Below are 26,447 nucleotides of genomic sequence, written 5' to 3' on the forward strand. Positions count from 1 at the left end.
GTATATATAGCGGCGCGGCGGCGGGGCTGCTCCTTTCGGCGGGCGGCGCGGCGCGGCGCGGAGCACGCCGGGAGATGTAGTCCGCCGCCCGACCGCGGCCTAACCCGCGGCGCGGGAGGAGGAGGAGGAGGAGGAAGGCGGCGGGGCGATCCCGCTGCCCGGCCGGCCGGCGGTAGGCGGCGCCGCTGCTCGGCGCCTGCGCGGGAGGCGGCGGCGGGCGGTGAAGTTGGGCGAAGCGCCGCTGGTAACATGGTAGGCGGCGGGGCGGGGGGGGAGGGAGGGAGCGAGGGGGGCACGGCGAGAAGCGGGGAGCGGGGACGGGTCGGAGGCGGGGGGCACCCCGGGCAGCCCCCGGCTGCCCGCCCCGTTAAGCGCAGCTGTCCCCAATTCCCCGCCCCGTTCCCCCCCGTCCCTCCTCCCGTCCCGGCACCGCGTCCCGAGCCCTGCTCCGGGGCACGGCGGGGGGCGAGCGGTGATCCCCCCCCCCCCTCCCCCGGTGTCCCCCCGGTGTCCGTCCGGTGCCGCCGGCAGGCAGCGGGGAAGGTGACCCGGGGCGGGCACGGAGCCGGCAGCCGCGTACCTTGCCCTTTTTTGGGCTGCGGGCGGACGCGCAACCCCCCCTCCGTGTCCGTCCCCCCGTCTGTCCCCCTGTCCGTCCCCCCCGGCCCCTCAGGTGTGGGGGTCATGGCTCTTTTGGGGTCCGTCCCCCCCCCCCCCCCCCCGACCCCTTCTGGGTGCCCCCTGGCTCAGGGGTTTGGGTAGGTGAGGGGTTAGTGAGGGGGGGGGCGGCTCCGGTGTCTGAACCTTCGTCAGAAGGGAGGGGTTATTGAGGGGTTCATCCCAAAGCACGCTGCTGTTGTTGGTTTTGGGGGGGGGGGGGGGGGGGTCCTTCTTACGCGAAAAGCTTTGCGTTTTTCTGCTTATATAAAACAGGGGAAGACCGCAGTCCGTATCTTGTTTGTGCCGTGCGTTGCTTGTCCCGAGCCCATCCGTAGGCTCCGTCTGTGTCCGAGAGATAAGGAGGAAACCCGGGGGTGGTCCCGCGCTCGCGGCGTGCTGCCCCCCCTGCCAGCGGCAGCCTCCGTCCCACCGATATTTCGGACACCCCCGGGGGGGTGTTTTCTGCTTCACCCGCTGCTTCAGGCAGCAGTAAGCAGCTTGAGACAGATTTCTCAGATAACGCGTCCAGTGGTGTCAAAACGTGATAAAAAAAACAGAGTTGGGCTTAAGCTAGCTCCTTCCTCCAGCAGGATCGCGCTGACCGATGGCGACGGCAAGTTTGCTCCCTAGAAAATCCCTTCTCCCGCCTCTTGTTTTTATTCCCACAGACTTGGGGGTGCTGCAATTGGTGGCTGCTGCAATTAGCTGTCATTAAGGGGGACCCCTTAGTGGTGCCTCGGTGCCACTGCAACAGGCCGCTTTGCTGGTTAATGTGCTAACAGTGCAAATAGCTTTTTTTCCAGAGAAAATTAAAGTTTTAGATCATGTTTGGAGAAACTTTATAGACTCGTTGCAGCATTCAGCAAACCTCTGGGGTGTGTGCTTCGTTTCCTTTTGGTCTTATATCTTCTGATGGCACGAGTTAATAGTTCCTAACATAAAAATGTGAGAAATGCTTCTGACTTTCAGTTGATCGCTTAAAATGATTAAACTTTGCATTAGCGTTAGGAAAACCTTTAAGCAGATTTCTCACTTTCTCCATTCCCAAAGGACTTACGCAGGATCTGAGAATCTGTGCATCAGGCCTGTGTGATTTCTTGTTTATGTGACCAATGGTCATATTTTCAGGATATAGCCCTGTTGTTATATGATGAAACTTGTGTTTGCTGATGTTACAGAGCAGAACAGAAAAGACTCTTGCATATGTGAGCAGTAGAGCAGCATATAACTCTATTACTAGTGGAATATTTTTTTTTGCTAAAAGTGTACATATAGATGCTGTTGTTTCGATATTCAGAAGAAAATGCTGTCTTTTTAACTGCAGAAGAACAAGGCTTTGTCTTCCTGTAATTCTGAAGTGAAAGTTGTCACCAACAAGAAAACTAAACCCTTTTAAATATAGGCAGTAGTAGTAGAATGCTGAAACAAACTTCTGGATTAGCTTCATTGGCTTTCCTGCTTCTTTTGCATCCCAAAGCATAAGCTTAAATCGTCACAGAAGGACAAGGTCCGGCAGTTTATGGCCTTTACCCAGGCCGGGGAAAGGACTGCTATATACTGCTTAATGCAGAATGAGTGGAAACTAGAAGTGGCAACAGACAACTACTTCCAGAACCCAGACTTGTACTACAAAGAATCCATGAAAAATTCAGTAGACAGGAAGAAATTAGAACAATTGTATAATCGATACAAAGGTAAGGCTTGTTTTTTTTTTTTTTCTTGCTCTGGGTTGGGTTTTGTATGTTTTTTTAAAATTTCTTTTGGGGTGATATTCCTATTCTTCCCTCTGCCATTCTTAAGGTGTTTTAAGGAAAGATTGCTGACTTGTGCTTCTTACTCTGTATGTAGTAGTGAGGTAAGGATGAGAAAGGTCTTAAATGTTCTTAGTGTTCCGATACGCAGCTTCCTTAGATATTCCTGTAGAGTTTAAAATAAATTCACAACAGAAAACTAAACCTTATGTGAAGAAAATCTCAGCTACATGTGGTAGAAAGGAAAGTAGAGTTTATCATGGAACTGGATTTATTGCTGGTAGCTGCTATTAAATATATCCGTGATACACTTCGTGTGGCAAAATAATAATACACGTGATTCCCGTACAAATATTTGGGGGAGTTAATTTAGTTCAAAGATGGTAGTATTTCTATACATTGAAATCAAAAGCATATCAGGTAACATTACGGCTAGAAGCCTGACTAAGCAGTAAAATGAGAACTCAAAAAGTAGTCTTGAAACTCCATCCTTAATTTATTCTTTATGCTTGCTTGTGACAGCAAAAATGATGCCTGTGTTCAGAGAGGCTTGGAGGGAAAACCACAGGGAAACAGATTAAAGGCGGGGTTGTTTCATTTGATTTTGGAGCATTGTTAAAAAGATAGGAAAAATAAAAGGAATAGATAGTCATGTAAGAACGTACATAAGAATGTACATGATCAAGGTAACAGGGCTTTCTGAAATGTGGACATCTGATGTGAACACATGCATTCTTTATGTGTTAATGCCGAGTGCCCTAGAAGCATCAGTACCAGCCACTGTTGAGATCTGTAAACCTTGTGTTTTAAAAAATGGACTCTTCAAAATTAATCAGCTATGATTTTACATACTTTTCTAATTGTAGTATATAGCGTGCTTCATATATACTTCGTCCTGTTCTTACAGTAGTATTTCCGCTTTTTTCTACTTTTTAAATCACACGCTCTATTTTAAATATAGACACTTCAATATTTTGTTATAAGGTGGTAATGAATTGTGGGAGAGACAAAGAATCAGCAAAACTGTAGCATTTCCTCTGAGAAGGTGGAAGAAGTTGGATTAATGAACCACTCTTTGTTTTTAATATGTCTGTATCTCTCTCTGTCCTTTCCTTGATCTGTGCATGTCAGTCATAGAGATTGTTGGGTCAAAAATATGCATACCAATTCATGAATGCTGCCAAGAATATATACATTTTAAAAAACTAAAAAATTTATTTCTTATTTTTGTGAAAGAAAAGTCTATTCAGTTATATGTCCGTGTTTTGGTTAGCAGCACACCTTTGCAGTTCTACTGCAAATCCCAGTAAAACCGTAAACTTAACAAAACTTTCACAAGATTTGAGAGAAAGCAGAATTGATTAAGCACCTAGGGAAAGGTGCTTAGGTGTAGCTTAAACTTCACATGGCCTCTCAACAAGATGGGATTCCTGTGTTCACTAAGGTTTATAGAATTACTGCATACATTGCATTATATTCGAAATCTGAGATGCGAGGTCTTCCGTTTGCTGTGCCATCTTGGTGGTAGTTGTCTTATCTGTTTATCCAGCAGCTTTATCAAAACAAATTCATTTTTGTTCCCAGTCACCTGGATGACACGCAGCATGATAAGGATGTCCTTGTTGAAGTCCATCAAAATGTTTCCATTGATTTTAAAACACACACACACTTTTTGCCTTCATATCTTCAATTATTCCGAAGTTATACAAAACAGGCATCTTGTCACAGAACTAGATCTGGCACACAGTAGACTTGTTACTTGTTATTCATGCTCAAAAGTCCATAATAATTCTTTGTGTAATGGCTATAAATCTTTGCTAAATTTACTTTCACTTTTTAGTATGTTTGCCACTGTAGCTGTGTCTGGAAAAGAGAAAGGTATCTTATGTTAACAAAACAAAAAAAATGGTAAACTGGATTTTTGATCAGTCATAGAATAAGGACTTAAAAAGCAGTGTAGTTGAAAATCTTACCAGTTTAAGGGATTAATTTTTTAAGTTTACTCGAGGGATACCCTGAGTAAAGTCTTTAGAACTAAAGGTGTAATTTTTAGTGTTTTTTTTAAAGAGAGAATTCTGTTACAGTTACAGCATTGTTACCGACCCTGACATTCAGGTAGTTAAGAAGTGTGGTGCTAATCTTAAAAAGGTACTTAGTGCTACTGAAACATAACATTTTCTAAGTTGTATTGTTTATCATAAGCCACTAGTGTGCTGAGGCATCGTTTGAGCAATGCTGTGGTGATTTTCCTGGCTTACAATTAAAACCAAAAATATTTCAGTGTACACTTGTAGTGTATTCTCATCAGCCACTATCAGGAAAAAATCTCTGGCCTTGCTTGGTAAGTTTTTATTTGTTTTTTTTAAGTTAGCTATATGCTAACCAGTAAATACATTGTGCAGTTGGATGTATTTGTCAGCCTTGCTGCTTTGTAGATTCAGTCAGGCATTTCTTCCTGTAAATTTGGATCTTGCATGGAGCATTGTGGAGAGAAGACAAAACTGCTTTGTTAAAGTTACTGTTTGTAAAAGTTGCAAGCCAATTCTTAGGGAAGTTTGCAGAATACTTGATCTACCTGCCGAATAGGTAGATTTCAAGTGAAGCTTGTGTAAAACTGAAGACCTGTGATATGCAGCATCTCAGAGCTGTGCTGATGACTTTTGGTAAATATTCTTATGAATAATTGTAATTCTTCTCTTTGTGTTTTGAATTGCAGACCCGCAAGATGAAAATAAAATTGGCATTGATGGGATTCAGCAGTTCTGTGATGATTTAAGCCTGGACCCTGCCAGTATCAGCGTGCTGGTTGTAGCATGGAAGTTCAGGGCAGCTACTCAGTGTGAATTTAGTAAAAAGGAATTTGTAGATGGCATGACAGAGCTGGGGTGAGTATCAGTTTCTTCATGGTTCAAAATGTAATGTGCTCAGTTTCTGATTAAAATATTTATAATTGAATCAAGTGTGAAGCTTTGAAAAGCTGGTAATGATGGTGCCAAGCTTAACAGGTGCTCAAGGCCTGTAGTGTCCAGTCTTCTGTAAATTGGTGCTGTACTGCAAAATGTTAACAGCCTCGGTAAGGTAGAAGCAAAATAATTCTTAATAGTACAGCCAGATATGCCGATTTTTTCATGTAACTTACATAAATACATGTATGATTGTGTTACGGTTTTGTTGGACTCTGTGCTGTTAACAGATGAACATCACTGGAGAAGTTTCCAAAAAATTGTCAGCATTGAGAAGAAATAAAGCAGAAAAGGACAGCAGAAAAGAACTTTTAGTTCTTTGTCTTATCACCACCAAATGGAACTCTTTCTTTTTACCGGTTTTACAAAATGCAGTTTTCTTTTATTGCCTTCTATGCTAGATACTTAATTTGTAGAGAATATCTCTAAGGAACTGAAATAAAAATGAGAATATTAGTGGTAGAAAAAGTTAATTGCTCCAACTCTGACATAACTGATAAAAGATTTTTTTTTCCTTCCTGAATTATTGAACTGTTCTGGAGAGTAGACAGAGGTTAAAACTTGTTGCTCCTGTTTAGCAATAAAATCACCAGTTTAGCATTTATCACCATAAATTAATATTTTATGTATAATTCTGTAGAAGAAGTATAGTATTACTTAGGTATATCATTTTGACCCTTATATATACATATATATTTTTAACAGATCGCATTAGGTAAGCGGGGAATTACAGTTTATTGTGCATACTTTTTGTTGTTAAATAAACTTTGGTTTAGAATGACACTTTATAAATACCTTTCTGCAGTAGGGCAACTTGCAGCAAATGCAGTAGTTTGTTGAGCAGGGGTCCTAGCAGTCTGTTGTTACTGACCTCATCAGTTATTGACTTGTGTCTAAGCTTTACTTTTTAGGTAAGGATATTCAGAAAATAAGATGATCTTTGAACATCATCTGAGCTCCACTGCTTTATTTTGTTCCTTTCAATCTGGCTTTTGGATAGGTTGTGAATAATTACGACTCTCTAGCCATAGAGAACACTCAAGCAGTCATGCTGTTATATTGAAGGCTGCCAGCATTATTTGATATAACTGATTTAAAAATAAAAATAAAAAGATTTTGGTAATCCTCCTGTGGTTTCTGGCTTGGATATTGTTTTGTAACTTTATTGTCATGTTGATCATATATCCTCATGACATTCCAAGGTACGTTTCACAGAGGTCTGTGAATTTTACCTCTTTGTTCCTTTTAGAGTTCTTGGAAGCATAATCTGGTTATACCTGCTTGCCACTGGTATGCTGCTTATTGATAATTTGGAATGCTTTTCGTTACATACAGGATGTGCAAAGTCTGTGTTTTGTTAGCATTGAACACAGGTTAAGATTTGAATGAGAAGACATTCCTTGAGGCTTAGTCCACATAGCACTTTCAGGGTGTGAATGGGAAGCAGAAGGAAGGCATGTTAAGTGTTCCTATTGTTAGGTAGATCATGTCCCCAGGAAACTGAAGCTCTCAGTTGAAAACTTGGCACAATTCCTCATCTTTCCTCTACCAGGTACTGTTGGAGATGAGAGGTTTTCTGTTTTTTTTTTTTAAATCTGTAACATGCAAAGCATCTAGAATGACATCTGCATTGTATGGATTTTTCTATAGCCATCCATTCTTTAATAAAATCGTTATTGAAGCTTTAAAATAAATGCAATCATTTAGGTACTGAGAAATTTTATCAGCAAGATTTTTTGAAACCGGTTTCCGTCTCTTTGAGTTTCAAGGTGCAGTTCAGAGTATTGGTAATATCCTGTAAATCTTGAATATGCATTTGATTCCTTGATGTAGGGAAAACCCTTTTTCTTTTAAAATTGCATCTTGTCGGGTCATACCCTTTCACAGGAAATACTTCAGTTGTGGTAAGGGATGTGTTTCTGCTAGAATCTCAGTAATTTGATTCCATCTTAGCTTACCTGTGCCAAGCCATTGAACGGTTTGTCAGCCTTCAAAGTGTTGTCAAAGGCTCATTTTTTTTCCCAGGTTTTATCTGTAAATGTACAGTGGTGACAAGCAGATGTTTGCAAATAGTTCATTTTGTTGGAAAATCCTCTAACATTGAGATTAGCTGTAAACATAGCACACAGTTCTTCATTTATGTAGAACAGGGAATAAATAAAGTGTAATTAGATTAAAAAAAATACTTATATTATAACAGCTACGAAAGGGAAGGATTATAAAGGCCTATGTGTATTGTTCTACCTAAAAATGTTTAGTAAAGGATTGTCATATTTTTTAAAATTCTATCTGAAGAGACACTGTTTTTATCTTAACTACTGTTTTATTTTGCTCTGAAACTAAAAAAATACCTTAATTTTATATAATGTAATCTCTCTTGCAACAGGTGTGACACCACAGAAAAACTAAAAGCTCTATTGCCGCGACTGGAACAAGAACTGAAGGATCCAACAAAGTTCAAAGATTTCTATCAATTTACTTTCAACTTTGCTAAAAACCCTGGACAAAAAGGTCTAGGTAAGTAGAAAAAATCTACAGACAGTGAACTCAATTCCAAATGCTTCCAATAATATAGTTGTCTCATTGGCAATTGTATAGTAAATTCATTATTAATTATTTTTTCCTGACTTTTCCTCTTTCCCCTCTTCTGTCAATTAATCTCCTCTTAAATGTCCCCTTGGTACAGGTAATTTAAAAGGGTTTTCTGCTAGCTTTGACATTATCTCTCTTCTTGTCAAAGGAAGCTCCTGCAGTTCTTTAGACCCCTGACATCATTTTTTGTTTAAAATAAAGACTTAGCTAATGAGCTCCTCGTGTTTGTTTTGTTCAGAATAAAGCTGAAACAAAATCTCCATATCAGCTTGAAAAGAGGGAGAAAACTCTGGGCAAAAGATATTGTCCTTTCAAGAATTTTTAGCTTTCGCCCACAGTTTTTATGTAAAGTTTCTAAAATAAGTAATATGGATTTGGTTCAAAGCTAGTGAGCAGAAATAGGCATATGATTTATGAAGTGTTACGTTGTTATTGTCTCTAAAGTTTGAGATTGTCCCAGTCCATGTCTTGTATTGCTGGAGTGAAAAGGGCATGTTCGTTAAATTCCAATATTTTATTCTCAAATCAAAAATCCAATTTTTATATTCAAATGAAAAATACCTGTAGTTTGGGAATAGATGGGAAAAATTGTAAGATAAAATTTCAAATATATGTCCACTTCCAGAAGACCCAGTCTTGTGTGTAGAACGGCATCATGTCATCATCACTGTACGCTTGTGCAATGGTTAAGAAGTGTGTGGATTGGTTTTTTTGTTTGTTTTAAGCCTAGCCACTTTAATTGCGTGTCTACATTGCTTGGCAAGCATGTTAACAAATACTCTTTCTCAAAAATCATTCAAAGAAGTGGGAAGGAGAAGCAGAATATTAATTTAGGCCTTCTCAAGCAGTAGTGTCTGTACCTCATTCTTTCTTGGGAATTACTTGGAGTAATAATCTCTTGTGTTTTCTGATGTCTTTTTTTAAACTGTGGACAGCTTTTAGTCAGTGTCCCATTTTCTTTATCTTTTGCAGCAATGTCTTTTATTACATGTGTCTTCCTTGCGTCACATGCCACCTTTCTAGACACAAATGAAATAGACCTGTAGAGGTTCTGTGGAGGTGGTTGGAGTTCAAGTTCATCAACTAGTTGTTCATTTTCTTGCTTCTGCATTAAAAAGCCTAGCTCCATCAGACTGCAGGGAAAAAAAGTAGGTTGGTTACAGCTGAGGTTGGAATTTATGGGATACCTACAGAAATATTACAAATGGTTTCCTGTTTTAATTGGCTCACTTCCAACTTGAAACTCATGTACTTGGGAAATGGGACTCAAAAGCTTTTCGCCTAAGTCTGTACAAAGAGAGAGGGGGAGGGAAGGCAGCCCAACCCAGATTATGGAACTGAATGTACTGTTTATTTGACATGAGGAGGAAAAAGGAAACTTAGTTGTGTTCCATTACTTCTGTTTATTTGGTATAGAAGCCCTTTCATTGATGTCTGTCTTCACTGTTTTGTAAGAGTGGTACTTTTCAGCAATAAAATGCCAAAGTGCCTTCTTGCACTAAAAGTTGAAGTGTTAGCGGGATGAACTAACTAGAACAGAAAGAAAGCCAAGTGTAAAATATGCTATAGAAAGAGTTGATTGGAACCGTTGCTGATTTCAGGTTTGAGGAATTTTAATAATTCTGCCAATACTTACTGTTCCTTAATTTCAAGTAGTGCTTAGTTCACAGTATTTTGAGGACATTTTGGTCAGACTTCTTTTGGGGTTGTTAAGGTTATTCTAGATATTAAATAAATCTAATCAGGTTCTACCTATTTCAGCGGAGATACATACTACTCTCTGGTGTGAACTTGGGCCACTACAGGTTGAGCAGAAAAGGGTGCTGAGCAAGCATATTGACTAATACGGTATTTTTTCAGTGCTTGAGGTCAGTGATAGCTTAGCCAAAGAAAAATTAACGCTGCATAGGTTTGCAGTTGGACTGTTTTCAAGGAATGCCATTGTGTTCAGTGGAGCGGAGAGAAAGAAGAAAAAAAAATACTGGTTGGTGTTTACTACATGCTGCTTTCTGCTCTGATTGTTCTAAGGGTTATTCCTGTTCTTTGGGGGAAAAACAAAAACAAAGTAAAGACAAGAAACTAAGCAAAAGAATTTCAGACAGTTATCTTACAAGAGCATTTCTATGGGTTGAGAATGGTACTCTCTTCAGCTACCCCTCATACAGGATGAGGTCCTTTCTTACTTTACATCGTCTTCTCTATATACTCTATGTATTTTCTTCTATCTGTTCATCTTCCCTCCCTCTCTCCACAACTGCATGGGGTTGTGTGGTAGTTGTGTCCCAGTGACTGCTGTCAAGGAGATGCAGGAACATATCTCACTCATGTAAAAAGTGTGTTTCTCTCTTACTGACTTTGGAGCCTTGGCTCACGATGCTTTTATGAATTCAGTGCAGGCAGTTAAACAGAATGCACAACTTGATTTGTCACTAAACGAGCTGGTATAAACCTCGCCTAGGTCCTTTTACAGTGAAGATCTAGATCTCTTGTTCCTCCTCACATGCATGTTAGATGATGTGCAATCCTGTGTAAATATAGGATGCTCCCAAGCAACTGTCCTAGCTGCTTGCCTTAATTTTTTTTCTGATGACGTGCTACAGTAATAGTGTTTGCCTACAGACACTCACATTTGAATTATGACTTGAAGACTAAGAGGTCAGTAAGCTTATAGAAAGTAGAGATAAAAGTGAATAATGAAATGAAAATGACAAAAGGAATTATTTCCTGCCTGTCAGTTACAAAATATTTTAATGTGATTTTATTTTTTTGGAGGCTTAAAGTATCCAGCACTTTTTTTTCTTTTAACTACACTGGGAACTTAAATCACCGAGTCTCATAGCTGTTGCACTCATTGCTTTGGACAGTGATCTGTATGCTAAAAGAGTATTGTTTGATTCTCAGGAATACACATGACCTATCAATACTCATATTTGAAAACTAAACAGGTTTGTCATTGTGTCATTGACAAACACAAAATTCATATTTGTAGCAGATTATTAATAGCATAACATGTAAAAGATGATGTAATTAAAATGGTAGGATCCTCTGGGCTAAGTGCTACCACATTTTTTAACAGAAACAAAAAATGAGATGAGAGCTCGCCAGATGAATTTCTATGTGGAAAAAAAACAAAAAAAAACAAACACTATTGCTTTTGTTTTAAGAAACAATAAGGAGCAGTTACTACTTTATTTTTTTTCCCCATTTCCACTGAAGAACATTAGGAAATACAATGAACCACGGGTTCATTTTCAATATGCCTGGCAGCCTTTCAGTTTAAAAGGTAGAGAAACAATTGCTTAGTGCATTCCTTTGTGCCAGATAGGATCAAGTGCTACCAAAACAGTTCCTCACAGATGTTCTTCTACCCAAGCATTCAGTGGTGTGCTAGCAATGTATACCACCTTGCCTTCTTGGTTTTAGTAGTTATCTGCAGGATTTTAGAGCTGTTAGCTGTAGTCCTCTGGCTGAAAAAGTTTGGAAGCTGCTGCCTTTGCTTAGTAAGTTCTTAAATTTCTGACAACAGGTCTTGTACATCTGTGTCAATGTTTGCTCACACTTATGGTTACTATTTTATATTGTTTTCTAGTGTACAAATTAAATCTATGTTCATGAGTTCTGAAGTTCAATACTTACACATCCAGAGTGAATACACAGAAAAATGTCACAGTCAGTAACAGCTTCTTACATATTTGGCAGGTAAATGTCTTCCCTTGGTCTCTAGATTGAGTAAAACCAACTACTTGAATAAATTATATCTTCCAACCCTCTGATCATGTATTTTTTCCATTGCAATCTAATTGATCTTTCTCCTATCTTGTAGTACCCAAATAAGTTAGACTTTTCATTTGCCTTAGGTACTTCGCTCCTTGTTTTACATCTCAGTATTAAGTTTGCTTATATTTCAACACTGATAATGTCAGCAGTTTGTGATCTATTACATTACTGGGTTTCTGCAGAACTGCAATGCACCCAGTTGATTCCAGTCTTCTGTTTCTGTAGTTGATTATTCCTACTAGCTGTATTACTTTGCATTTCTCCTTAGTGAAATCTTCCCCATTTACTTTCAAGAGTTTTTTTCAATTTGTATAGATAACTTTGAATTCTAGTCCTGTCTTCTACCATGCTACACTTTTCCCAGGTTTTCCCAGGCTTTGTATAAGTTGCAGATTTAACGAAGGTTTCCTTTGTTGTATCATCTGAGTTACTTAAGTGTTGGACAGCGTTAGATACAGGACTGACTCCTATAGACAAGTTCTCCCAGTTTGGCAGAGAACTACTGAGAATAAATTTGAGTGTGATCTCCTAGAACCTCCTTGGAGTCTCAGATATGGTAGGTAGCAGTTTGAGGCTGCTTCAGTGTGCTTTGAATTTGATCACATCTAGCTTCACTTTAACCATCAGTGCTTTCAGACTGAATTTCTATTTCTTTCTGGGATTGCTGTCAGTTTTCAGTGAAGCTTTTTACCTGAGCATATCTTGGAGAAAAAATAAATCCATAGGTCCCAAACATCTCTCTTTTAGGAGATATCAGCAAGAGCTATAGTATCTTTCATTACACCAGCTGACATTTGTAAGGGTGGGAGTGGAAAGACCCAGAAGCCCTTCTTAGAAGTTATTTTGGTGATGAAAAAGAATTTTGATATCTGACATGGTCATCTTTGTGGTACAGTGAATTTCACTATAGGAAAGGGATTCTGGTTCTTTTGTTGCAGTATTGTTTGTTTTATTCATTTTTAGAATAGTCCGTCTTCAGCTGCTTCTTTAATTTCTTCTTCTATAGTTCCACTCAGAAGTAGTGCAAGAAATTCTGCCTTTACATAATTAGATGTGAAGAATCCTCTCCAGTAAATTCAGTTGCATCGATTCTGTCAGGCCCCAAACTAGGCAAATTGTTCAGTACATCAGTATTAATTCCTAGAAACAGGACTGTCTTTTATAGGAGTCTCTTTTCGATGGCTAACCTGGTGATACTAGGGAATTTTTCTTTCTCTCCATAGTCTCGTCTAACTTGAATATTCCATTTATTTTTATTCACTTAATATTGTCAAGTAGTTTGCTTCAGTCAGGCATATACACTTTTTTTAAAAAAAAAAAAAGTAAAGTGGTACTAGTACCCCTAGGTGATAGCTCGTATAAGTAGTAAAATACAGGAAACAAAAGCATATTGCATGAGGTCTACCATGATTTCCTTGAAACAGAAAAACGTGTTCTGATTAATGTCGCTTAGGACCCAGCTGTCAAGTCTCTGATACACCTGAATAGATTTGATTGTTGTCTGAGAAAAAGATGGATGTTTATGACTGTTAAGGCTGCTGCCCTCGGAGTGGTAGACGGAACTCAGGAAGAAAGATAACAAGGTTTCATGCAGCAATGCTATCTCGATGGCTGAATATTGGACCTGGCAGACATAATATTTGGACATATTAAGCTGCATCCGAGTGCTTTGTTGGTATCTTTGAGATAATATAAAAGGTGCAGTTTATTAAGGTCCAATTTGCCAGGAAACTCAGACAAAGGATTATTATGAATAACTAGTTTTGCCTGTTTATCTGTTTTCTCATGGTCTTGCTAGTATATATGTTACAATAACTCTTAAGTTTTGCGTGGTGCAGATTTGGAGAGGTTTATCTCACCTTCTACTCCCAAAGTTCAGCTTTTTCTACTGCAGTCTGAGTGAAATTTTGCATCCTAGCTCTTGCTTGATAACTGTAGTAAAGACAGTATTACTGATCTTCAGTCATGTTGTGTGTAGAGCAGTTGAGATTTTTAAGGACACTGTTCAAGCTCAAAATAAGGCCTTAGCCCTATCTTTCTTTCTTTTTTTCTTGTTTTGTTTTTAAACCTGTTACTTATTGTGAGTCTCTTAATGGATCTCCCTTTGAGCCCCAACAAGATGTGTTCAAGAGATTCCTCATGCTCAGGACTTTTACTACAGTTTGTTTCAGCACAGTGGAGGAACTTAATGCGTTCCTTCATGGTCTTCGACTTCCTTTCAACATGGAGACAAAAAGCAGATTTGGTCCTTCGTCGCTCCTTTGTGGTCCCTTCGCCTATTTACTGGCTCAAAAGGTTGTGCTTCCTTCTCTCTGCCAGTTTCCTGGGATCAAGCAAGACATGATACATGAGGAGGGCATTCAGACTTGAATCAAATGTTACCTCAAGACCCGAAGAATGACTATCTTTGCATCCGGTATGTGGACTTCAAGGAGGTTGCATCTTCTATGAGCAGATGAGTATAACGTGCTCTTTTTAATTGAAGCAACATCATCTTTAGCTTTCATCGTAGCGGTATCTGAAGTTTGAGATTCTTTGAACAGACACTTAGACAATAGGCAAGGTTATAATTTTTTTTCTTACTAGTTAAGAGGATTTCCTCCACTTTCAATGAAGATTGATCCATTTGTAGGGTACTTACAGGAGGGGGTAGATGAAGAAATTGAGGGAATTAAATGAATTTCATGTTTACTTTGGAAGAGGTCTGTGAATACCTATTTCAGGTGTTTGAATAGCCTTGGTCTGTCCAAGTTTTATTGGTCCTTGTTTTATTTTTATTCCTTTTTTTTTGCATTCTGAAAATGCCACCAATTTAAGAGAAATTTAGTATAAGACAGGGCGCTCTGATAAAAAGAGGCCAATAGCAGCAGCAAAGGTGTGGCATAACTGCCAGTTCTAGTAATGCCTTAACTCTTTCATTCATGTTAACTCTTTTAGTCATGTTTGGCTCTTACTTAGGAAATGTATACCCAGTCCACTTTAGTATTGTAGCTTATTTGAACTGTGCATGGGGAGATTTGGAGAGATGTAGACAGTCTTAAAATCTTTAATCAGGTTTATGATCCTGCGCTCAAACTGATATTTAGATTACCTTCTTCTAAGCCAAGCTCACAGTCAGGAGCAGTTTATTTGCTTTTGTGCAGCTGATGCTCGAGATAATGAGCATGAAAGGTTCTGCATGAAATCAGCCTGCTATCAGTGAGATAGTTAATAAGCAGTCAGAGCCTGACTGATTCCTGCAGAGCTCTTCTGAAATCTGCATCCTGTGATTCACCATGCTTCCCTGTCCACCACAGAGATGTAATTCTGACACTGTGAATTATGTGTCTGCTAACATAGAGCCCTGGGAAGCTCCTTGCTTACGGCTTTGCAGGGATGAACAGAGACAACTCAGTTGGATCCTGAGCTGAGCCACTTCCAGCGTTCACTTCATACCCCTTCTCTATTTTTCCCCTCCTCTATTCCTTCTAGAGGGAGCTACAAATTGCAGATAAGGGCTATTTTGCTTTAAACATTTGACAAATTGATGAAGGGTTTCCAGGTTGAGTCCTAATAGTATTTTCGTGCTATTTTGCTTTGTAGATTCTATTTGTATGTAGGAAAAAATGTTCTGATTAGGAAAGAAACTAATTTTTGTGTCCATATCCTTAGTAATGTGGAGGCCTAAGAAGACTCTTAAAATCATTCAGAGATGAGGAAACAAGGAGTCAAGTAACTCACTGAATCTTGCAAGTATTCATTTGATGTCTTTTGGTGAGGGTAGTGTGATAGTCCAATTCTTTAGATTCACGCCAGTTTCCACTGTTCCCACATCTGCACGAGTTTCTGCACTGTGTCCATGAATTTTATTGAAACCAAGTAATTATTCATACAATGCAGTTTGGTTTAGCTTTGTAAAAGTATGATATTTGCCTGTGATCACAGTGCGTGAACAAAAGGGAAGAGATCAAAGAATATCAACCCAATGATCCTGTAGGGGAAATTACATGATTTTAAAGAAAACATCTGAAGTCCCATCTCTTACAAAGGTTAAATATACTATTATAAGTCAGTTGAATGATGAAATAGATTTGTCTTGCACCTGTCCAGATTAAATTTTTATGCTGTTTTGGGTACAATAGTTTGCTGGCTACTTTTGTTTTCAAATCTGTAAAGTAAGGTTCAGTTAATGCACTGAGGGGAGAGAGCCTCAAACAAAGACATTTTCATTTCATTTTTTTAAATTCTTTATTAACTGATCTAATAAAAGTAACTGTTTTCTCCTACAAGCTGTGTTACATTCTTTGCTAATTTTTTGTTTTGTGGCTGTAGGTGGACTGGGAAGCACTGCCTGATACTTCCTGGTGTAAAAAATCCTACCCTTGTAGTTTGAGAGAGTACTCTGAGTGAGCACTGAGGCTTTTAACAAGCTGCTCAACCTGTTTCATAGGGATGACTTGTGTAATTTAGCAAAGCTTTACAGTGTTGATAAGAAGGTTAAATGTCAGCAGAGGAAGAAGGCAATACTGGTACAGTCAGTTAATTTCAAGAGAGGAAATCAAGATAAATGATTTATTTCCAAGCTCTAAAACATGCTACACTCTACTATCATAATGTGCAGAACCTAGTCAGCATGCTAACTATGGATTTTAAGGGCAACAGTGACAAATACTGAAGTATTCTTATAAATAACTTAAAGATCTTAATAAGTACTTGGGAGACTAATGCTGTGTTTTTTTTTCTCTGAAGTTGTCAGTAATTTAAATTAATTAGATTTAGTATTCTGACAGCATCAAACATGGCTGCATAAACAGCTCTGTTGGTAGGGCAATCTGAGAGAGCTGGAAAGCTCTGCTTGGCAGAGGATGACAAGTGAGTGCTGCAGTCCCAGAGAGCTGTTTTGGCGCAGCAGGTCTAAATGAACTTAATTTCATGTTCCTCGTAAATCCTCCTCTCCAGTCAGTTCCTTGCTGTCTGTTGATTTATCAGTTTTCTCACTTCCTTGATTACTTGTGTGCAGTGACTTCATTCCCAGTGTCCAAAATCATAGCAAAGGCATAAGGAACTTCATTTAATTTCTATCTTTAATTTCTGAAATTTTTATTAACAAAATAAGCATTCAATCTAACCTTGAAGGTAGATAAAGCTATTTAGCTGGTAGCCTATTTCTCCTGTATTAATTGTGCTAATTTATTTCCACTTTTTAAGCTTTCTGTTCAATGAGGGTAGCAAAGGCTGAGGTTTTCATCTTCTTAACAAATTTAGGATGTTTTATTGTTTCAGAATAGATCGTGCTGCTTGCAAGATCGTTTATTTCTGACTGTGAAAATAAATGTAAATCTTTTAAATAGTGTAAAAACAGTATAAATAAAAGGAGTTCCTAACATTTCGAATTAAAGCTAAAACACTAAAATGTACTAAAGCATGTTTACTGTAATAACCACTATTACAGCAAAATAACGTTTGAAATAATTAAAATATTACCTTACTATCCTTTTCCCTCTTCTTGAACTCTAGTTTTACTTTGATTTTTTTGATATTTTTAATAATTTTAGCTTTGATAATTTTAAATAACTGATATCACTTGTAGGTGATTCAATTAGTTCTCAGGGTTTCACTACAGAAAGCTATAGAGGTGCTGTATTATGTACCTAGACTAGGTATCCAGAAAGCCAAACATCTCGATAATGAAGCTTTGTTTCAGTGTATGCAAACTCTTTAGACAGTACTAAAGGTCTGCATGACATGCAACATGTACACAAATTGGTCCTTGCTTAGACATTAGTTTCCAGAGGTTTGTGCGTCTGTCTTTACCTTTCCATTTCTAAAATTTGCATCACTAGTATATAACATGGGAAGCATATTTTTTGGTACAAAATCAGCATCCTTTTTATAATTACAATTTTATTTTATTTGTAATTGATGCTTTTGTAACTGTGCAGCATTGAGATAGACGTTCCTCATAGTGCATAAGAAATCTGTGCCTTGCCAAGGCATCTTTCTGCAGGGATGCAGAGCTCAGGGCATGAGGCCAGAGGTGTTGGGCAGCCTCCCTCCCTCCCTGGAGGTATTTGAAAGCCACCCAGACATGGGCCTGGGCAAGTGGCTCTGGGTGGCCCTGCTGGAGCAGGCGTTGGACCAGGTGGCCTCCAGAGGCATCTGCCAACCTCAGCCATCCTGTGATCCTGTGAAGGCTTTTTTCTTTCTTTTGATGTTTTTGTTTTAATCTTTTAATGCTGTGCTCATTGTAGCAGCTGCACTCCGCAGCATTACAGTTTATTGATACTGCTATCAGCAGCCTAATGAAGAACTGCAACTCTGTGAGACTAAGCCCTCCCTCGACAGCAGAAGAATCCAGTTTTCTGTCCTCTGGGACTCAGGTTTTCAACGTAGATAGAGAAATGTCTTCATACAAAACTGTATGTAGCCATATCCCTTGACAGCATGGCACACCTCAAGGCCCGATTTCCCCAAATACTGTTAAGATTGCATAAACTAGCACCGTTACCAAGAGTGATAGTCCCATCTAGTCCATTTGTTCCAATATCTCTTCTTTGTATCGGTTCATGGGTTTGTGTGATTGCTATGAACCAGATAAGGAAGATCTACTTTTCTTTTTTAAAATTTATTTTTCTTATCTTCCCCTGAGCCAGTTTTATCTAGGATCAAGGCTTCCTCTCTTTTAATTATGTGTGGCCTTCAGTTAATTATGCTGAACAACAAAGGAGGAGTAGGACAGATGCTTTTTTCAAAGCCTTTCAGACTAGCATAGTTTGAATTTAGTTGGGTTCGCCTCAATCTCAGCCTTTACCTTACTGTGTGTGCAGTACAAGTCCCCATCCTGACAAGGATGTGCTGTTACCGTAAGTCACAACCACCAACTCCTGCATCTCTGTGCAGGAGAACCAGTTGGCACACAGGTGTAAAGTATTCCACAGGTGTCAGATAAATTAAAACAGTATTTTGTTTACATTGTGTTGAATATAATGTTGCAGCAATCAGGTTTATTTTAACATACTGCTAAATATGATGCTGCAAATACCCAAATAAACCACAGAAGTGTAGCATCTTCTTTCCTTTTTAACATTTTTGCAGTACCTCTAACCGTCTTTGCTTCCTTGCCTGTACCTTCTTCCATTTTCCAAGGAATATTTCATCTGAAATATAAAAACTCTTGTGCTGTAAAACTGTTTTTCATCAAAGTGCATTTTGCTTAATGCTTGCCAATGCTTACAAGATCAGCTTGGAAAAGTTGAGGCTTCATAATGAAGCCTGAGTGAATGGGATCAAAGCCAGTCACTTCACGGTGAAGTTTAGAAACCCTTAAGATTATGTGAGTTTCTCCCTTCCCACTTCTTTTGCTTTTCATTTGGGATAACGCATATGAATAATTAATTTGCATACCTAAGCAGCAAGTAAAAACTACTAAATAGCATTTTCTGTGGAAAGTGAGCACGTTGGCAAAGACATCTGACTTTGGTAGGACTGAAGAAAGTTTATTAGGACATAAAATGTTGTGCTCCGATCATACTCGAACAAACACCTGAAACACTGGCTCCATATAGCTGGGTATCAGATGTATGGCAATTGTCTGCATCATCTTAACTGCTGTGCTTAACTTTGGGCCTCAGCCCTCCACCGTACAGACTCTAGGGAACTGGATGTGCTGAGAAACTTGATTTCAGGTGGCGCAGGGGCTTTAGGTTTGTAATAGGATATGCGCAGTTCCAAGCAGCACACCCCTCTCTTGTAGGTAGGTCAGCCTTCCTCCTCGTCTGCTATGGTAACCCTTTCTGTTAAGTTTCATATTTGGTTTGTGCTTAACCTACACTGAAAGCAAAAACTAAATCATTTTGTGGTTTAAGAAAGGATGTGCCTTTATTTTGCTGGTGCACAGCAGTGTGCATGCACCACTATATTTAGTGGTGTTATGGGTGGGACCAGGGACAGAAGTGGTTAGCTATTGTGGATTGCTGAGATGAAACAGACCTTCAAGAAAATTTTATTTCTACCCTAATGCTGTATCTAATACTGTTGTTACTGTTCTGCTTGAATTTGTGGCAGTGCTGCATCCTCCTCTTGGCATGCATGAGCTGAGCTTTGTTCCTACATCGCTCGTCGTAGTGTGGAATAAGATCTGCTTGCTTGGTCTTACATTTTCAGTTCTGGGTGTAGGGGTTTTTCTTCTACAATCACTTATCAGAAGATTATATTGCTGTAAGGGGTGTTGTAGAATTATTATACCCAGACAAATCTTTTTTTATTCCCTCTTGTCCTTAAATTCCCTTTCAAGTCAGGTGTGTCTAAAATGTGGTAAATAAACAGTAGTTGGCACCTGCAGACTTGAATGTTTGGGTTTCTATTAATATTTGCCTTCTTTTTATGGGTGTGTTCTTTAAGTTTGTGGCAGGGTTATTGATAACTATTGTGTTTTGTTTCTAGATTGAGTGACTTTAATCCTGCACTGTTGGGTGGTGACAAAGACTTTAATCTTTATGACTGTAACGTTCAATATGCAATTTTTACCATTACTGCTTGTCTTCTGCCTTTTGGGTTACTGCAGAGAGCAGTTCTTGGTAATGACTGTAAGAATTTCAAAAGAATGTAATAAATTTGTATCTTAATATACTGGATGTAGCCTTAATTGTTTAACTATAACAGTTTTATTGTATATGATATGCTGTAATATTAAATGTTTTGCTTTGTCTCTTGCAGATCTAGAAATGGCAATTGCATATTGGAATTTAGTCTTGTCAGGAAGATTTAAGTTTCTAGATCTTTGGAATAAATTCTTGTTGGTAAGTATGTCCTTTATTCTTTCCCATCTTAGTCCACAGTAGTCTGACTTATATGATGCTGTGCTTACAATAAAGAAAAAGACAGGACCTATGAATACTTCCCTTTAACTTTTTTGAAGTCTGATATAAGGTAGTCTTAAATCAAGCCAAATTAAATCATCTTTGTATAGTTTTCTAGTTGAGGAGAAAGCAAACAGATGTAGCAAAGCAATAGTGGGTTCTGCTTGCACAGTCCTGTATCCTCCCACTTTACCCACTTTAAGAAAGCTTCTGCATGAACTGAAGCCATAATTGTAGATTGAACCTATGTTGTCTTTATTCTCAAGACAGCTGTGATTGTTGTGAGCCATGTATTTTACCATGCTCTGCCTTTTGTGGTACTAATGCATAAATTGTGTCTTTTTAAAAAGTCAATTCTGTTATGACTGACTTAACCTGAGAGATGAATTTTTAGTGAAAGTTTTTGTCCAAGTAAGTATTCTGACTCATTTTTTAGATAATAGTTGTGAACTTATCTTGATAGTTTTGTTACCAGTGCAATTCTGTGGGCAGTGGAGTAAAGATGCATAAATTAAACTTTAGAAATCACAAAATATTCTTATTAAAGAGCCAATTGATTTATCCATGTTTCTACATTTGCATTTCTACATGCTATCAAAAAATGCATATAATGTGTAATTTGTCTTTAGTTTTCAATTTAACTTTGTAGTTTAGGAGAATAAGTCTTTTCTATATTTATATATTTTTATGTGTATGCTTTTAGAATATTTTTCTGAAGTTTTTGGATAGTATGTTTTATTCACTGACTATGTGTACCAGTTTCGTCAAGAGAATTTATGAAAACACTTCAGATTTTAACTGCCTTAATACACTTAACACTTAAAACATCAAAATGCAATATCCCACTAGGCTATGTGATCGAGTTTGTTACAACAAACTGTTCTACGGGTCTCTGCTTCAAGCAGTACTCTAGAAGATGTAATATAGTCTTATTTTGCCACAAGTATTTAACCTGAATGTAAACAATAGAAAAAAATGTTTAGAATAAAAAAATTCAACCTAAGAAAACAGCAAGCTAGGACACTTTAGGGTGTGGTTTTGTTTTTCTTTTTAAGGAACCTTTTCCAGAAGATCTGTTTGCTTGTTATATCTTGGCCCCAAAAAGTGTGACATTTGACTTGAGTAAGGGTGCATGTTTGCTGTTGTGGTGGATGTCAGCCTCATTTTGATCAAGTTCCAGGATTTTAGAAATACAGTTTGTTCTTCAAAATATTTCAGAGTGTTAATGCTTAAAAAAAAAAAAAAAGAAACACACTAATTCTTTACATGCAGCTACAACTTCTTGTTGCAAACCAGATCTAGGTATCAGGGCTGACACTGAATTCCTGATTAGTCTCCCCTAATGTCTTCAAGTACTATAGCAGTATCAACAGATGAGGTGAGTTCTAGGTGGTCTGACCTAGTCCTACAGCTCAAAACTGCTTCAAGTTGTGTTTCCCCATGTATATTTCTGCTGATTTCCTTTACGGCAGCTGCGGTGCTTTACTGACCATCCTTTATGAACTGTTTCTGCTTGCTAAGCTGGCAGAAGACAGATCCAGCAAAAGCTGAGTGTTTTCCTCCAGGCTAATCAGTTGGCTTCCCAAGGGGTCGGATGAGCACCAGGGCTGATTTGGGTTGTTCTGCAGGACCATGTGGTGTGGAGGGATGGAAGTGAAGAGAAGGTGGCAGGTTATGACCAGATCCTTGACCCTGCTGACCAAGTTACAGGGCCAGTATAGGGGACAGGAGCAAGAACTTACAGCATTGAACAGGGTTGAGAGGGAGAAATGACAATGGAAGGGCTGAATAAAAGCTGAAAGAATACCAACTAGTACTGAAACCTTTCGGGGTGCTGTTCAAACTGGCCGGGCTTGAAACTGTTCCATGTGAATGAGGCAAAAGGAGCATACCTGAAATCAGACTAGGAGGTCGTGTGGGAAAATAGGAGGAAGTGGGGAAAAGGAGACTGGAGAAAACAACTGGAGCAAATGCGGATGTTACGCAATGGTGAAGGAGATAATAGTTTGAGAGGCTGAGATGTTGGATCCAGAAGGTAGTCTGGGAGTGAGAAGAGGAAAACGGGTGCAAATATAACCAGCGGGTTGAAACAAACTGTGTAAGGGTGGGTAAAAAAGGTTGTGGTAAAAAGGGCTTGAGTTGAAACAGTTGGACACCAAGATCCATCATGTAGAAGTATAAAAGTACATTTGTTTTATTCTTTACCCTAGCAAGTTAGGAACACATACCCTAAAAGCAAAAAGTAGAACAAACAAAATATCAGAAACTTCCATTTTTTTGCATCCTTTAGTAGTAGTTTATTTTATAGTTTTCTTTGGAAGCATTCAACTTTTAAAAATAATGTAAAATATCTGCTTCTGTATATGTCAAAATAAAGTACTGCCATACTACCATGGAATTTGAAAACAGTTTGTATTAAACAGTACCATTTTTCTTCCTCTGCAGGAACATCATAAAAGATCAATTCCAAAAGATACTTGGAATCTTCTGTTAGATTTTGGAAATATGATTGCAGATGATATGTCCAACTACGATGAAGAAGGTAAGCAGTACTTGAATTATCTTCAAAAGTTGGTACAGCAGAACTGAAATACTACTGTAAATGAACATCAGGACATGCTGAAACCTTTTGTTTCAATTTCTTACATGTAGAGGTTTAGCTGCAAATTTAGGGTAACATACTTGTTGCCAAAACTAATAAGTTTGCCGTAACATGTAGATGGAATTAAAGATATTGTCACACGGTGATACAGCCCATGCTCTTTGAACCTGTTATGCTACAAGAGTCACAGTAGAACTGTGTTTTTGTACCTAAAGTGCTGCTAAATGCAAGGGTAAACATTTTTTCCACTTGCAAGAATGCCTATGTAAGCTTTTTTTTAAATTAACCTAAAAGAAACGTACACTGTCACTAATCTTACAAATCCTACTTTGGGATGGCTGTGTACAGAAATATTTACTGGGTTATGAATGACTAATAGAAATGACATGATTTTTCTATCAACTAATGTTTACAAACTTTGTAGCATGCATTATGCTTTAAATGCATTTTGCATGTACTAAAAACTGTTGCTGCAAGAAGAGATGCAATGTTTCTTTGTACTATTTAGGAGCTTTTTTGTGGTGTTTTTCATGTCATGCATGTTTCAGGTCAGAAAAGAGGAGACATTTTTTCTCAGAAAGAGCAGTCAGGCACTGGGACGGGTTGCCCAGGGAGGTGGTGGAATCACCTTCCCTGGGGGTGTTCAAGGAGAGGTTGGACGTGGTGCTCAGGGACGTGGTTTAGTGGGTGACATTGGTGGTAGGGGGATGGCTGGTCCAGGTGATCTTGGAGGTCTCTTCCAGCCTTAATGATTTTATGATTCTAAAGCTAATCTAGGCCAGAAAAGTCAAAGTGACCTTCTGATCCTTTTTATTTAGAGACTACGCCAACTTACTGCTAATAATGATACATTAATTTCTGAACTGCTTGACTTCTCTTTAGGAGCGTGGCCTGTTCTTATAGATGATTTTGTGGAATATGCACGACCTGTAGTCACAGGAGGAAAGCGTAAAACTTCCTAACCCCAGACGTAATGTGGACTAAACGCACAGTCTGAACTGCATTAGGTAACGAAGACTTGTTGGCTGATGACTGTGCACATTGTTGCTGGTTTCGGTGGTTGTGATGAGATTCCGGAGACAACGCAGAAATTCCTCCTTTCTGTCTGAAGAAAATGATGGCTCGTGGACATTTCATGAACAAACTCCAGAAGATAGTCCAGGCTGTTTGTAGGCTATTGGCTTCAATTATTGTATTGGTTGTATCATATAGGATGTAGATTTTGCATGATTTTATACTTTGGAGAAGTTTAACTAGAGGCCATTTTATTAAAGTTTTGACAGCACAGCATGCCATTGAGTTCATGATCCAAAGTGGACACCAGCAGTTAAATAAATAAAACTGTATTATATTGTACTTATATGAAAAGCAGTATTTGTGGTATATAAATTAAATCCCTAAGTAAAACTTATGTAGTATGTTGTATTTTTATAAAAGCTAGCTCTATGAATGTGTCCTCATGTAGAGTTTTTTGACTTGTTGCCATAATTTTGAATTTATATTTTTAAGCTTTAGATAGATTTGAGCATACCCAGCCTTTTGTTTTCTCCCAATGAGATTAACTTCCTCATCACTGAATTCTTGAAGAGCTTGGACATGTTGCAGTAGCATTGCTGAGGAAGGGGTTGCTGCTCTGTGCTTTGTTGCATCTCCAGCTTTTTTTTATTAACCATTTTAAAATAGACCTTAACCAACCAAAGATACTTTTATAATTCGTTTGGTTATCAATTCTGTTAGTCTTCAGTTATGTATTTCCTTTATTTTAAACAGTGGATTGGTAGAATATCTTTTATTTCTAGCCTGAAAGACACCTTCAGTTCTAGCAAGATGCAACAAGTTATGAGTGCAGTTCCTGACAAGCCTCACAGAAAGTAAACATGAATAAGCCCAAAGACTTCAACAGTTGGCTTCCACTTTGAAAACAGAGGAAAGGAAACTTCATGTAAAGGAAACTTCACATTAACGATGTTAGCCTCTGGATATTTTGTATATTCAGTAATGCTTAAGGGGAAAAAAAGAGTAAATTAGTGCAATACTGCTCAAGAGTAGTGGAATTGAGTCAGTTTTCACCAAATCCAAATTTGTTCAGTTATTTCTTTCTCTCCTCTCACCAGCTACCTATTATGAAGTGTACAGAGGTCAGTCTTCTTTTTCCCCAACAGTGTCTTCCAATGCTTAAGCACAACTTTTTTTTTTTACCAGAAACTATTCAACAAGCTTTCACACAGGGCTCTTCTAAACACTACCTCATCAAAATGAGTTTGTCATAGCCTCTATAAAAGTTTGTTAAAGAGTGGCTAAAGAGTAAATACAACTATGATTAGTACATATGCTGTAATCAGAGCTGCTTAGATGCAAGAATTTTTTGAGAAGGTACTGCATTGAGTTATATAACTTAAGTATTGCATGGTGACATATTTTGTTTCATAGTCGTGAGGGTATAAATACTTAAAATACTCTTAAAAAATCTAAGATTTTCATATAAGCATTCAGGTTTCATTTCTGTCAACGCAGTCTGCAAGAGCAAATGTACATGCACACGAAGTTCACGTTCTTCTACGTGAGAAAATTTCAGGTGTGTATGATGTTTAGAAAGCAGGGTTAGGACAAATTTGAACAAATTAGCAAATTTTCTATGTATAGGAATAGAGCAAGCAAGTTAGAAACGCCCAGTTATTGATTCATTGTTAGTCTCTTTACCCCAAGCAGTATTTGTAAATGTCAGATCTTGCACGGCAGCCGCTAGATGTCAGTGTCTCAGTCTTCAGGTGCTTCTCTTGTATAGGAAGTTAGGGGTGTAATGCTGACCCCAATTACTACTTTCTGACTATGTCCTTTTTAGGATGGCATTTGCTTATGTAACTCCTGTATTCCACAGATTCTATAGAAGTCATCTGAGATATAAAAGCAGTAGTATGCTCTTAATGCAGTTGATTTATCTACTTGTTCTACCCAAAACAAGTCACTTCTGTCCTGTAGGCTTTGGAGCATAAGTGTGTAACACCCCATGGCATCAACTGCCTCTGTCTAGCCAAAAGCAGTGAAATGCTTGCTACTGACACAATTATCTTTTAAAACTATATAGGTATAATATAACTGAGCAGAAATAGTTTAATCCATTGGTATATGATGTAACAAAATAGCCTCATAGCGCTGGAGCTTGCGAAACATTTGTACGTGCTGAGAACTCCTTCAAATCAACCTAACGATGCTTTTACCTTTTGAGATAAGTGGAGCATAACGTATGTGGCTTGAGGTTTTTTGG

At 38.5% G+C, this 26,447-nt stretch overlaps 1 protein-coding gene across 2 annotated transcripts; it reads left to right on the forward strand.

Moving 5' to 3' along the window:
- Nucleotides 1-61: 61 nt before the first annotated feature.
- On the forward strand, nucleotides 62-24,589 carry DCUN1D2 (defective in cullin neddylation 1 domain containing 2). Of its 2 annotated transcripts, none has more exons than XM_080577089.1 (7): nucleotides 62-252; nucleotides 1,958-2,354; nucleotides 5,128-5,296; nucleotides 7,761-7,891; nucleotides 20,438-20,520; nucleotides 23,026-23,122; nucleotides 24,065-24,589. In XM_080577089.1, the coding sequence occupies exons 2-7, from the start codon at nucleotides 2,180-2,182 to the stop codon at nucleotides 24,142-24,144; spliced, it is 735 nt and encodes a 244-aa protein (XP_080433215.1). In that variant the 5' UTR covers nucleotides 62-252; nucleotides 1,958-2,179; the 3' UTR covers nucleotides 24,145-24,589. The 2 variants fall into 2 exon arrangements, with proteins under 2 accessions (XP_080433215.1, XP_080433214.1); XM_080577088.1 differs by having other exon boundaries at nucleotides 119-252; nucleotides 2,138-2,354.
- The last annotated feature ends 1,858 nt before the right edge of the window (nucleotides 24,590-26,447 follow it).

The sequence above is a fragment of the Anser brachyrhynchus genome (genome assembly GCF_964034855.1).
Source record: "Anser brachyrhynchus genome assembly, chromosome: 1".
NCBI classification, from domain to species: domain Eukaryota; kingdom Metazoa; phylum Chordata; class Aves; order Anseriformes; family Anatidae; genus Anser; species Anser brachyrhynchus.

Excerpts from the sequence above, each read along its gene's own strand:
- DCUN1D2 (XM_080577088.1), top strand. Across the intron at positions 2,355-5,127 it reads ATTGTATAATCGATACAAAG|ACCCGCAAGATGAAAATAAA; the intron begins GTAAGGCTTGTT and ends TTTGAATTGCAG. Across the intron at positions 5,297-7,760 it reads GATGGCATGACAGAGCTGGG|GTGTGACACCACAGAAAAAC; the intron begins GTGAGTATCAGT and ends CTCTTGCAACAG.